Here is a 13,764-nt window from a genome sequence, read left to right on the forward strand (position 1 = left end):
GTAAATGAAGAAAGACACAGGGTAGGTTTGGAGCCAATATTGTTTTGTGGGAAGAGTCTGTGCTTTAAAGTCACACAGACTTCTTAGGTTTTATATTTTGATCTTGCAACTCTTAATAGTTAACCAACCTTGGCCAAGCTATGTAGCTCTCACTTTAGGCCCTCATCTTTCAAGCTGTTCAGGGGGACTAAAAATGATGAATACACACAAATGCTCCTAGCTCAGCTGGCCTCGATGTGAGTATTAGTTTCCTTCCCTATCACTCTTTGCCATGTTCACACAACTCAATAGTGAGAAGCACAGTTTTCTCCATCCTTTGAAGGATGTGAATACATGGGTATGTGTATAATCATCAGTTCAGTTGCTCAGTTGTGTCTGACTCTGTGACCTCATGGACTGCAGCATGCATCTGCAGCTTAATGACCTGATGACCTATCCATAGGAATCCTGCTGTTGCCAAAGCCTTCCCTGGTCACTGTGTCACTCTTCTATCCAGGTTTGGGGGAAAACTGTATTTGAGGGCTGGAGGGAAACGCCAAGGGTACAGAATGGCACAGGAATTCAGAAAGGCTCAATTGACTGGGGTTCAAGTTCAGATTCAGTTCAGGTCTGTAACATGCAAAACTCCTGATGTTCTCTGTGCCCAAGTTTCTTTATCTTTAAAACCAGAAAGATGAATTTGGACCCTGTTAGAGCTGACACTAGTGAGGAAGTAAATAACCCACATAGCCCATGATGCTTTCCTTTTTGCCTTGTTTTCCAGAAAGCTCAGAGCCAGATCGAATGTGAATTGAAACCATTTTCCTTGCCTCCAGGTTTCCGGGTAAGTACCTTCTGTTGCATTGTTTTATGTTGGTTATTATCTTAATGTGTGAATTGTGGATCAGTAAAGGCAATGACGAGGAGATGAGCTGGACTTCCTGCTAATGCAGGCGTGTGGGGGCTTCAGGCTTTGTCCCTTGCGATGCCATGGGCAGGCAGGGATTCTTACCGCCTTTTAAAATATTTCATTCTTGGTTTTTCATAACAATTCCTGATATTTCATGTGGCCATTTTAGAAAATCTTTTCAGATAAGTTTGAAAATAGTCATTTAAAAATAAGATCTCAGGGACTTACCTGGTGGTCCAGTGACTAAGACTCTGTGCTCCCAATGCAGGGGGCCTGGGTTCGATCTCTGATTAGGGAAGTAGGTCCCACATGCCACAACTAAAGATCCTGCAGGCCTCAATGATCGAAGATCTCACCTGCTGCAACTAAGATCCAACATAGCCAAATAAATAAATACTAAATAAATAAATAAGATCACAGATCTTATTTGAAACTCACAACAGTGTCTGAGACTTGATCACAAAGCATCAGGCACACAGGGACATTAGTTGAACTGTGTTTTATAAAAACAACACAACCTTAAAAACATTAAAAAACAAAGCCTAGAATAACAATGTATCTGTTTCAGTTAAGAAAGTCCTGAAAAATGAAGTGGGCTTTAGAGGAAACTCAATCAGGCAGCACAGGTCTTGAGGGCAACTTTCTGGGGTGATGGGTTTGTTTCATCCCCAGGTAGACTGAGCCCCATCAGATGGGTCCACACGCTCCCTGTCTCTGTCTGGTTCTGAGCTGCCCACTAAGTGACAGCTCTTTCCCCTGCAAATATGAGTCTCACTTATGGCCACCACATGATTCTCCTCAGGAGGAGAGAGGGGCTGTGGAACCCACTTTGGAGATCAAAATCTGTGTTGTTGTGGCCCCTTGTTCTGCCCCTGTCCCTAAACTGGGAAAGGTCTCTCTCCTTGGTTCATTTCCTGCCTAAATTGACCAAAGAATCTAGTGAGGTTCCTGGGGCAGGGTCCTGGAGCTCCCCAAAGGGACCACCTCAGGGACTCCCGGGGTCCCTGATTGTAGGACTCCTGGATGGTGCTTCTGAGATACAGAAGGATCTGTTCTGCAATTAAGGAGAAAGGAGGAAGACATAGACTTCAGAGCAAATCTTTCAACCACTCTGCAAAGCAACTCCATTACTGTGAATTCTGGAATGAGCATGCCGTGGGTGAACAGGAATGGCCGTTGCCAGTTTGCAGGTTTTCTCTCATTCCAGGCAGGTGAGGCAGGCGGGGGAAGCAGCTGCAGGCTTTGGGTTTTAAACAAGTCTCCTGTTCTGATGTAAAGGTTGAGTTTTCAATGAAGAGGAGATAGGTGTTTTGATGACACAAGAAGACCTATAGGAGAATTCCTTTATAGCCCAGTTGAAGGGATGGGAAATAAGCTTGCTGGCCTCCCTTGACAAGCTTCTGTTTCTTTTCCTGAGTTAGAGACAGGCACAGGCTACAGTCAAGGCTGTGAGCTATGCTACTACTAATTTTAATTAAATAGCATTTCTTCTCATTACTATATGAATTGCTATTGATGGTATTTTTCAGCATCTTCCTTGCCAGTGGTCTCCCACTGGAGAATATTGTCTAAGTAGAACTATACCTAAGCCGTTCAGGCCCAAGCTGCCTAGCATTAAGCAGAAGAAAGCCCGCTTGCAACAGCAGTGTTTCAATGGCTGCTATCTTGCCTCTTCAGGAAACTGGGCAGCTTTTTCAAAACGCACAGTCAGCTAAGTTGGTGCAGTGCTGAGATCCGATTAAGAAAGCTTTGCTTTTCCATTCTGTCTTTCAATGAAATGATTTTCAAAATCTTAACAGTTTCAATGCCAAAGGAGAAGGAACAAAGCCGAAGCTGACGGGGAACCGAGTAATTTTCCAAAAACAGGGGTTATTTTCACAAAGGGAAGATCAGTTTTGCATTGCTGCACTGGGGACAAAGTGGTGCCGCAGACCTGGGCTTCAGGTCATCGAGTGTGAAGTGTGCAGAGGACCCTGGCACTTGGAAGGAGCCACATGTTCTGCAAGGTCCATTCAGCTTGGCTAAACTTATCAGTCCCGCACCAGGGCTTCTTCCCTATGACTCCAGACCTCTGACCTGCTTTTCTTAGAGAGCTTACTTTAGAAAACCTTCAATCGTAAATTCTTTCTCTGTCCCTTTGAGAGGTAAATCTTCTCCCAGCCTCTTGCCAGGGTTATAACCCAGGAATGTCTTTCTCAAGGACCTGGGAGTCACCCCTTTGAAATGAATCATCAGGAAACTTGGCCATGATTATCTCCCAGTCTGTGTGGGCAGGTAGGAATCTTAGCTTCCATGGGCACCAATTAGCAAACACAGATGGATAGCCTGATCACATTGACCAACCTCCCTGCTAACTTCCTCTAGTACTTTTCCACCAGCTCATCCCAGCACTTAGCAACTCTCCTGCTTGCCTTTTTATTCAGCCTCTCTCTCTTCTTGTTGCAAGAGTCTTGAATAAAATCTTCCTTGCCTGTTTAACTCTGTCTAGTGCAATTTTCTTTGGCACTGTTCAATCTAAACCCTCTTTCTGAGATTCTGGAGTCAGGGCCACTCTCTGTGGAGAAACCTCTTCTCAGATGGAACTGCCCTGGGAGATGCCTCGCCCCTCGCTTTCATTTCCGGTTGGAAGAACCTCCTTCCGGTCCCGCTGGTTGCCATCTGTAATCCCAAAGGTGCTCCCATCACTATTTCCTTACCAGAGAGGGCATGGGGAAAGAAAAAGAAAGCCAGCACTTGGCTGCTCCTTGGGTCTGTTCTTGTTTTCCACAGTGGTCTCTCTGTTTTGTAATTTTCCAAAAAAAAAAAAAAAAAATCCTCTTTTAGGGAATTCGCTGGCAGCTCAGTGGTTAAGACTCAGAGCTTCCACTGCCAGGGTATGGGGTTTAATTTCTGGTGGGGGAACTAAAATCCCACAAGCCTTGAGGTGTGGCCAAAAAAATTTGTAAGTCTTGGATGGGGAATAAATTAGAAATGCTGTGCGCATTGGTGAGAGAGAACATCCTTTGAGTGGCTGTGTTGGGACTCGAGGAATGAGGATTTTGCTGGCTTTACTTAGAGAAATGTGTGGGCAACATGGGGTCCACATCCCACTGAGCAAGGTGCTGTAGCGCCTGGACTCAGGAGTCTGCCTACCTGGGCTGATTCTCCCCTCCACTACTTGATGTGTGACCATGGACGAGTTGCCCACATCGCTCCCCGTGCCTCAGTTTCCTCACCTATAAAATCTGGGCCCATCCTAGGGTTGTCATAGGGTTACATGCTTACTTGTGAAATGCTTGGTACAGGGTACAGCACAGAGTAAACTTCCAATGATGCTTAGGTATAATCATTGCAATAGACACATTATTTTTTTCCCCTGAAAGGAAGCACATGCCGTTGTTACCAAATAATCTTTGGGGAGAAACGGAGAAGGGAAGGAGATACTGCCTTTTGATTTTGTACTTTCTTGTACTGTTTCAACTTTTTAACCCTTTACTTCTTTTATTTAAAGATTTTGATTAACTACACATTTTTATGTTTTTTGGTAAATTAAGTGAAATAGCCCCTTGATAGTATGGGAAGAAATACTGGTCTAGAAACAGGGCTTCATTAAATCTATGCCATTTCAGAGTAAAATTTAGTCGTGAAGAGCCATTTTAAAAAACGAAAAATAAACATATGAAATAAATGCTAGTTATTGCAAGTCCCTTCTCTTAAGTCCATTTGATTTGATTGACTTAAATTTACATAGTGATCCAACAGCATCACCACTGGGAAAATACTTAATGTGTTTCAGAGGTGAACTGCCATGCCTGGTAGCACCATGATGTATTTTTGGGTGGAGGAAAAAAATGTATTGTTTCAAACCTGATAACAGAATTTCTGCCAGAGTGGGATTGGCCTTTAGGAAAATTTACTGTTATCTTCCTTAGATATGAGGGGATGCTTCCCTCTGCCTTCCTGCACCCACTAGCTGAATCAGAAACCAAGAGAGATGGAAACTCCTTTTTTTTTTCAGAAGCTGGAACCATGTTAGATTCCCACAGGCAGCTGAGAAAGGAGAAGGTGAGGTGCTCAGAATAGAGAAAAGCAAGAAAGTTGACCAGAGAGAGGTTCTTGGAGGAATGGTCAAGGGGTACTTTGGAATGAGGGTGTGTTTTCTTTTTTAAACACATACTTATTTGCTTGCACCAGGCTGTAGTTGTGGCATGCAGGATCTTTGATCTTTGTTGCAGCACTTGGAATCTTTAGTTGTGGCGTGAGAGCTCTTAGTTGCAGCATGTGGGATCCAGTTCCCCAACCAGGGATCAAACCTGCGTGCAGGAGTGCGGAGTCTTCCTTGGACCACCAAGGAAGTCCCTGGAACGAGGGTGTCTGATTTGAAGTTATCCGCTATGCAGCGGTGTCCCCCACAATCACTGTTCCATGTAACTGCTCTTGTATAAGGGCTTTGGGGAAATGAAGGAAAGAAACTAGAGAGGAAAGAAAAGAACAACCTTGAGAGGTCTGACTCAACTGAGATAATTATTCAGGGGGATGGAAAAATTCAAACCTACAGGAAATAATGAAACTTCTTTGAGAGATATTAGGAGTGTATGGTTTCCCACTGTGTGGGGACAAGGAGGGTGTAGCCATTTCTTCTAGTAGCATGGCAGAAACTTTCAGTTGTCCCCCAACATCTGTTGTTGCTTTTAACCTAGAACTCCCTTAGTGTCATCACGGCACATGACAACCCTACCCAAGACTACATTTGTTTTGCAGCTGGATGAGTCCCGTTGACCAGGCTTCTTGCCAATGGCAGACAAACAGAATGTGCAAACATGTAATTTCTATCTTACTCCCTTGATGGAAAATGACTTATCTCTCATCTCCTCTTTTCCTCCTTCCATGACCTAGAACATGGAAGTAGCAGTAAGTCCATTTGACCACAAAGATAAGGACAGTGTCTAAGAGTCTTGTCATAGCCTATGATTGCAGGACCTCCCTTTCTAGAGTTTCTGATTCAGTAGGATTGAGGTGGGGGCATGAGGATTTACATTTCTAACCAGCTCTTGGGTGATGCTGATATTGCTGGTCCAGGGGCCACAGAGGATGGAGAACAACAAAGTAGGAGCCTGGGTCCCTGATGTTCTTGTGGAGCAGAGTCACCTAAGCCACTGTGTTATGTCTGGACTGTTACCATAAGAGTGGAGAGAACTTCTGCCTTTTTGGAGCCACAGTGTTTTGGCATCTCTCCCTTTTTTAAGCAGTAGAACTTGTATCTTAATACAAATATTACAGGTAAGGGTTATGTTGTATGGCTGGAGGACTTGGGGATATTGGGCTCCTGGCTCTTAAGTTCAACATGGGTGATTTTTATTTGGAAAAGTAATAAAACAAAGGTAATTACTTGTTTAATGACATAATGACTTCTTTTATGAGAGTATAACAGGTAGGCAGTGGACTGAAAACGTTCTTTCCACATCTGCATCATTGCTTGTTTTCTTGCCTTGGGAAAAATCTAAACCTTTGTATGCCCTTCTGTTCTCATGTAAGTAGGGCATGCGATTTCAGTGCTGTTGTTCGAAGAGGGTTACATTGTCTTAGCAGTCGCTGGAAAGTCAAGCATTTCCTTTTATGTACTTGTTAACATGAACATAGGAATAATGGTTCAGTTCAGTTCATTCGCTCAGTCATGTCTGACTCTTTGCGACCCCATGGGCTGCAGCATGCCAGGCTTCCCTGTCCATCACCAACTCCCGGAGCTTGCTCAAACCCATGTCCATCGAGTCGGTGATGCCATCCAATCATCTCATCCTCTGTCGTCCCCTTCTCTTCCTGCCTTCAATCTTTCCCAGCATCAGGGTCTTTTCCAGTGAGTTGGTTCTTCGCATCAGGTGACCAAAGTATTGGTAGCAATAATAATGACCTTTACTGAATGCTTACTAGGTATCGGGTACTACGTACTCTCTATGTATTATGTCATTTATTCTTACAGTGACCCTATGAGGAAGCATGACTATAATCTCCATTTTGCAGATGAAATTGAGGCTTGTGCTATCTGTGTGTGTGTGCTTAGTTGATCAGTCATGTTCAACTCTTTGTGGCCCTATGTACTGCAGCCTGCCAGCCTCCTCTGTCCATGGAATTTTCCAGGCAAGAATACTGGAGTGGGTTGCTATTCTCTACTCCAGGGGATTTTCTCGACCCAGGGATCAAATGCATGTCTCTTGCAAGGGATCAAATAACAGGTCAGATTCCATTCCAGTTTTGCCAGATACTAAAAGTCCATGAGCTTAACCTTGGCAATATTCTCTCCCTCCCTGGTGAAAGAGCATTCTCAGATGATTTACAGGCTCAGTGTATCAGGCCTAACATTTGTTAGCAATTGGGTTCTAGTTAGTGTATATATATTTTCAAATGCAAATATTTTATTATTTCTTCTTTGAGCAGTGGCACCTACCTTGCATAGACTGCTCTGGCTTTAGGAAACTGCTGTGGGAACTGTTAGTTGGAAGTGAGAAAAGGGCATGGAGTTTAAATAAATGTATATGTATGAATGATTCACTTTGCAACATGGTAGAGAGTAACACAACATTGTAAGTCAACTATACTCCAATAAAAATTTAAAAAAAAATTCATACTTGGGTCTCGATACATTAAAAAAAATAAAGAAAAAGTGACAAATGGCTTTGGGTTGCCTGGATTTAAGGCTGTGAGAATTTGCAGCTATGCAAGGTGTGGGATTCCAATACAGTGTTGGGCTTAGTAAGTAATCACTTGTCTATGGGGGCAACAGTGACAGCAATTTCAGGCAGGGACCATGGTAGTATTCCAAATCATATGCCTCTGGAGCAAAACCAGACTTCAACAAACACAGGCCAGACTGAATGGGAAGCTTTCACCACCATCAGTACAAATCCATACATTTCTATGGAGGTCCCTCTTGGTTCTGGGCTTGTGGCTGCTTCTTAGAATTGATATTCTCTACTTGATAGTCTCCTCAGCCTCCTGTCATTGCTTCAAAATTTGGCTGTTCTTTCCCCCATTTTTCCCTTAGTCTGTCTGTATCATAGTAAAACAATTATTGAATTAATTCATCAACACTCCCTTAATTGATTAATTCCGTTCTTACTTTAACGAGATTATTAGGATCAGGCATTGCCAAGAGCAGAGTATATCTTTAACTCTACACAGACCCTAGGGATGAACACATTTTTGCATGATTTCAAAACTGTGAATCATTGTTCCTAAATGTGTTGATTAATCATTTGTGATAAACTGTAGGCCCATAACATCCTGTCTTTGACTTAATTCTATTCTGTATATTTCAAGGCCTTGCTGTGGGGATAAGTAAACTTTTTCAGGGCCAGACAGTAAATATTTTTGAGACCATATGGTCTCTGTTGTACCTATTTAACTTAGGTGTTGTAGTGGGAAAGTAGCCACACACAATGGGTAAACAAATGAACACGGGGGTATTCCAATAAAACTTTATTGTAACAAGTGGTGGGACGGATGTGGCCCATGGGTTATATAATTGCCTACCCCTGATTTAGATGAAGGTAACAATTTATTCAGTGAACACTGAAGAGGACTTACAGCTGCTGAGAAAAGTTAGGGAAGGAAGAAGTGGCTGAATGGCCAGGGAAGCCTGGCATGCTGCAGTCCATGGGGTTGCAAAGAGTCAGAGTGACTGAACTGAACTGAAGTAGCTGAACCATGGTTTATAGGACCAAGATTAAAGCCTTGACTTTCTGGCCTCTGCTTAAGATAACAAGATAAAATATGATAGGTTCAAAAGATGACCTTGAGTAGATAGGGTGGGAGTCAACTTGCTGGGAGGGAATTTGCATGAAAAATTCCTGAGTTGCTACTTTGCCTTAAAGTGGGAGGCCTTGCCTGCTAAGAGAGATGACCATCGTGGGCTGTATTGAAGGTTGACTGCGTGTAGATCCGTGATATTCCAGTCCTGCTGGGTTGTTTGTGGGTCATATCACACCTAGAGTGGGGCTGCAATTTGGGTTCCTCATTTTGAGGGTCTATTGATAAATTAAAGCGCATCTGTTATCTTTTTTTATCTTTGAAAACTATTTATTTGACTGAGCCGAGTCTTAGTTGCAGCATGGGGGATCTTTAGTTGTGGCATGTGAACAAGTAGTTGTAGCATGTGGGATCTAGTTCCCTGACCAGGAATTGAACAGGGGAATCCCTTACACTGAGAGTGAGGAGTCTTAGCCATTGGACCACCAAGGAAGTGGATCTGAAGAGGGGGACCAAGATTATTAGGGACCAGGACATCATTGTCTGTGTGGAATTGTGAACTGAACTGGTTGTCTTTAGTCAGGAAAGGAGGAGGACTTGCATTTGGCTTAAGGGCCATGGTGCTTGCACCCAGCAGCCACACAATCAGTACTTGACTGAACAATGTGCAGAGAGGTTACAAGAAGGGACCATCAGGCCTGGGATAAAGACAAACTTTCCAGCAGCCAGAGTTGTCTGTCAATGCAGTGGCCACTTTGGTTACTTCCAAGCCTATAGAAAGTGCCAGGCACCATAGTGTTACTGGGAGGCACTAACATTTCCCTCTGTAGGAGGGAAACCAAATTTTTTGATATTCTGACAAAATGGGCTTTAAACAAAGATAAAAGTGAGTGAGGCCAGATGGGTGATTTTTATTGTTTGTAAAATCCAATAAAATTATTCTCTGTAGTGTACAGTGTCTTTGGCTGAGCAGGCATTCAAGTATTGAGGGGAATAATAAACGTTATTTTGAACAAATTGCTTGTATCATTCAATAGGGAAGAAGGAGAGACAATAACGTAAGTACGTGCAGATTTGCCAGGTGGTCAATGCCACATGGAGTCGTTACCAAGGCATTTCAAGGATGGAGGGCGATTCAGAAATGTGTAGCTTTATTAGGGGTTCTAGAAGAATAGTGAAGTCCTTCCTGTTACAGAACAAGCTGTCTCTCCAGTCTGTTATCCTCTGGGTCATCTTGTGGAGCATTTGCTGTGCGGCAAGAATAGGTCCACACATTGTGTATGTTGATTTGTTTATCTTGCTTACAGTGGCAGTTCTTAACCAGCAATGATTTTGCCCTGACAGGGGACATTTGGTAATATCTGGAAATGTTCTGGTCTTCATAACTGAGGGAGGGGGGCTGGAATCCAGGGATTGGAGGCCAGGGATGGTGTTGTACACTCTGCAATGCACAGGATGGCTCTTCACAACATAGAATTATCTAGGCCCGGGGGACCGGGCTTGTCGCCGCCGCCATGATCCTGCTGGAGGTGAACAACCGCATCATCGAGGAGACGCTCGCGCTCAAGTTCGAGAACGCGGCCGCCGGAAACAAACCAGAAGCTGTAGAAGTAACATTTGCAGATTTTGATGGAGTCCTCTATCATATTTCAAATCCTAATGGAGACAAAACAAAAGTGATGGTCAGTATTTCTTTGAAATTCTACAAGGAACTTCAGGCACATGGTGCTGATGAGTTATTAAAGAGGGTGTATGGAAGTTACTTGGTAAATCCAGAATCAGGATACAATGTCTCTTTGCTATACGACCTTGAAAATCTGCCTGCATCCAAGGATTCCATCGTGCATCAGGCTGGCATGTTGAAACGAAACTGTTTTGCCTCTGTCTTTGAGAAATACTTCCAGTTCCAAGAAGAGGGCAAGGAAGGAGAGAACAGGGCAGTTATCCATTATAGGGATGATGAGACCATGTATGTTGAGTCAAAAAAGGACAGAGTCACAGTAGTCTTCAGCACTGTGTTTAAGGATGACGACGATGTGGTCATTGGAAAGGTGTTCATGCAGGAGTTCAAAGAAGGACGCAGAGCCAGCCACACAGCCCCACAAGTCCTCTTCAGCCACAGGGAACCTCCCCTAGAGCTGAAAGATACTGATGCCGCCGTGGGTGACAACATCGGCTACATTACCTTCGTGCTGTTCCCTCGCCACACCAATGCCAGTGCTCGAGACAACACCATCAACCTGATCCACACGTTCCGGGACTACCTGCACTACCACATCAAGTGCTCGAAGGCCTATATTCACACACGTATGCGGGCAAAAACATCCGACTTCCTCAAGGTGCTGAACCGTGCACGCCCAGATGCCGAGAAAAAGGAAATGAAAACAATCACGGGGAAGACGTTTTCATCCCGCTAACTCTTGGGAACAGGAAGAGGAAGCGGCTGGCAACTGAAGGCTGGAACACTTGCTACTGGATAATCGTAGCTTTTAATGTTGCACCTCTTCAGGTTCTTAGGGGATTCTCCGTTTTGGTTCCATTTTGTACACGTTTGGAAAATAATCTGCAAAAACGAGCTGTGCTTGCAAGGACTTCATGGTTCCCAAGAATTAAAAAAAAAAAGAATTCCACTTGATCAACTTAATTCCTTTTCTTTATCTTCCCTCCCTCACTCCCCTTTCCCTCCCCCTCTTTTCCAAGCTGTTTCGCTTTGCAATATGTTACTGGTAATGAGTTGCAGGATAATGCAATCTTAACTTGTTTTCTCTAAGTATTTGAGTTCAAAACTCCTGTATCTAAAGAAATACGGTTGGGGTCATTAATAAAGAAAATCTTTCTATCTTAAAAAAAAAAAAAAAAAAGAATTATCTAGGCCCAAATGTTAATAATGTTGACATTGAGACACCTCGTTTTATTAGGACAGTAGCTGCTAGTATCATACCCCTTTAACAGAGAAACTCAGAAGCTAAGTGACTACTCCAAGGTCCTCCAGAGCTAGAAAACTGGATAATCACTGTACTGTCTTGCTTCTTTGTTTATTTAGTGATTTTATAATGTGTGTAGCCTCTAGGAAGTACTGTGTGTGGTTGGTTCTTGGAACCAGCATGAAAATGGGCTGTTTTCAGTTTCAATTTTATACTGAAGAGATATAAAAATTCTTAGCAAGTAACTCAGTTTTCTCCTGATGAGTTTGTTTAGAAAAGTCAGACCAAAGGCTCTGGGAGGCTCTAGAGGCCTGGGAAGAGAGGGCACAATCCATTTTCCTCATTGTCCGTGGTGCCCTTTTCGTGGGAGATGGCAGAAAAATTACCTGCTACCTGTGTAGGTAAGTTCAAGTGATCAGCACTTGCTCATGAGAGCTGCCAGGGAAACCCTGCCATTTGTGACTTAAGAAATAGATAAAAATTCTTGTTTTTTCCCCTCTTCGCTGTGGTCTCCAATCCTGACACGAGTCCCTGGCCAGGGATATGAATTTCTTCTATCAGTAGCTTGTAGCGATAAAGTGTCCTAAGGTGCCGATGTGTTATCTGGAAGGGCTAACCTAAAGTAAGTTTCTACATTTGTTCTAGAGATCCCTCAGGATTCTTAGGAAAGGACAGAGGACAGGGGATTTCAGTGGAGAGAAAAGAAACGGGGATTACTACAGAGGAAGGGCTTCTATGGCTGGGGCTTCGGAAGGAATGGACATGGAAACATTTGCTTACTGAATTGGTAGGAAACTGCCCCTGTCTTCTTTCTCCACCTTCAGTTCTCCTGCTGCTTTGGCTCCTTCTAGAGGCAGTCTCAGAGACTATGTATGTGATGTGCATAGAGTGTGTGATTGACCTTTGAGACACTGGTACCCATTGCAGAGCCTGGCATGATTTTATCGATGCATCCGTCCAACTGGTCTTTAATGAGTGCTTTGCCTAGATCCTGGTTCCTGAATTCCAAAGGCTTAAAATCATGTCTAGGAACCAGGTAAGTAAAATGAAGGCCTCACAGTATGGAAAGTGCTCAGACCAAAGTGTACACAGTGGGGATTGGGGGCTTCTAGGTCAGACTTGGGTGAGGAGTGATTAGGGAAAGTCTCCTGGAGTAGAAGTTTCTTGAGTAGATTTTCAAAGGCTCAGATTTAGTTAGCTAGTAAAAGAAGTGATAGAAATTACTCACCCCAATGGAATAGCATGTTCCAGCGTACAGAAAAGGAAACCTTGGAAGTGAAAGAGAATTATGAGGTTCAGCAATGTGAGTGTGGGGGAGGGATGGGAATGAGCCAGGGATGTGGGCAGTAGCCACGTCAATAAGAACCTTTGTGCCACACTAAGGGCTTTGAACGTGGACCTGAAAGCCACTGTGGGCTCACATTGTGCTTTCAAAAGTGCCCTCTGGCAGCTGCCAGCAGAGTGGGTTGGAGAGAGGCCAGACTGGCAGTAGGAAATGGTGCTGGGAGCTTTTGTTACATTTTTGTGAGGAAAAGCACAAAGCATTGAGTTCATGACTCAACAGGAGCAGTGGCTAGTAAGGGACTGATTTGAGAAATACTCTGAAGTAGAATCTGCATGGTTGGTGAGTGCTTCTCTGTGGCAGACAGGAGTGCACTTTCCAACTCCCTCTAAAGTTGGGTGTGGCCTTGTGACTTGCTTTGGCTAGTGAAATATGAATGGAAGGGCTTTTATGGTGTCTCATCAGAGATTGTGCTGAAATGAGATTGTTGATAAAATTTTTTTTAATGAAACATTTTAGCAGAATAGGAGATCAAACTAGTCAATCCCAAAGGATATAAACCCTGAATATTCATTGGAAGGACTGATGCTGAAGCTCCAATACTCTGGCCACCTGATCTGAAGAGCTGGCTCATTGGAAAAGATACTGATGCTGGGAAAGACTGAGGGTAGGAGGAGAGGGGGGCAACAGGATCAGATGGTAGGATGGCATCACTGACTCAATGGACATGAGTTTGGACAAACTCCGGGAGATAGTGAAGGACAGGGAAGCCTGGTGTGCTGTAGTTCATGGGGTCACAAAGAGTCGGACATGACTTAGAGACTGAACAACAACAACAAAATAATAACAACCCAGGAACAGAGATCTTATGTTTAAATGCTCTGCAACCAGAAGACAAGAATGAAAAAGACCAGCCCTTCTGGATCCATTCATAATCAGAATGAACC

The 13,764-nt window shown here is 43.7% G+C and overlaps 1 protein-coding gene and 1 long non-coding RNA gene across 2 annotated transcripts in view; both read left to right on the forward strand.

Annotated features, from left to right (window-relative positions):
• The window catches only part of LOC145503533 (uncharacterized), a 289,346-nt gene that overhangs the window by 40,117 nt on the left and 235,465 nt on the right, over positions 1-13,764 (forward strand). The window contains exon 2 of the long non-coding RNA XR_014051546.1: positions 764-823. This is a non-coding gene — a long non-coding RNA (uncharacterized LOC145503533). The remainder of the gene's footprint in view (positions 1-763; positions 824-13,764) is intronic.
• Positions 10,100-11,183, forward strand: LOC145544515 (actin-related protein 2/3 complex subunit 2). The gene has a single exon (XM_081587431.1). It carries the CDS (start codon positions 10,126-10,128, stop codon positions 11,026-11,028), a length of 903 nt encoding a protein of 300 aa, XP_081443557.1. The 5' UTR covers positions 10,100-10,125; the 3' UTR covers positions 11,029-11,183.

The sequence above is a fragment of the Giraffa tippelskirchi genome, chromosome 4 (genome assembly GCF_054371585.1).
Source record: "Giraffa tippelskirchi isolate mGirTip1 chromosome 4, T2T-mGirTip1v1.2.pri, whole genome shotgun sequence".
Taxonomy (NCBI): domain Eukaryota; kingdom Metazoa; phylum Chordata; class Mammalia; order Artiodactyla; family Giraffidae; genus Giraffa; species Giraffa tippelskirchi.

Bases quoted from the DNA above. Each gene is read 5' to 3' on its own strand.
- LOC145544515 (XM_081587431.1), top strand. From the start codon at position 10,126: ATGATCCTGCTGGAGGTGAACAACCGCATCATCGAGGAGACGCTCGCG.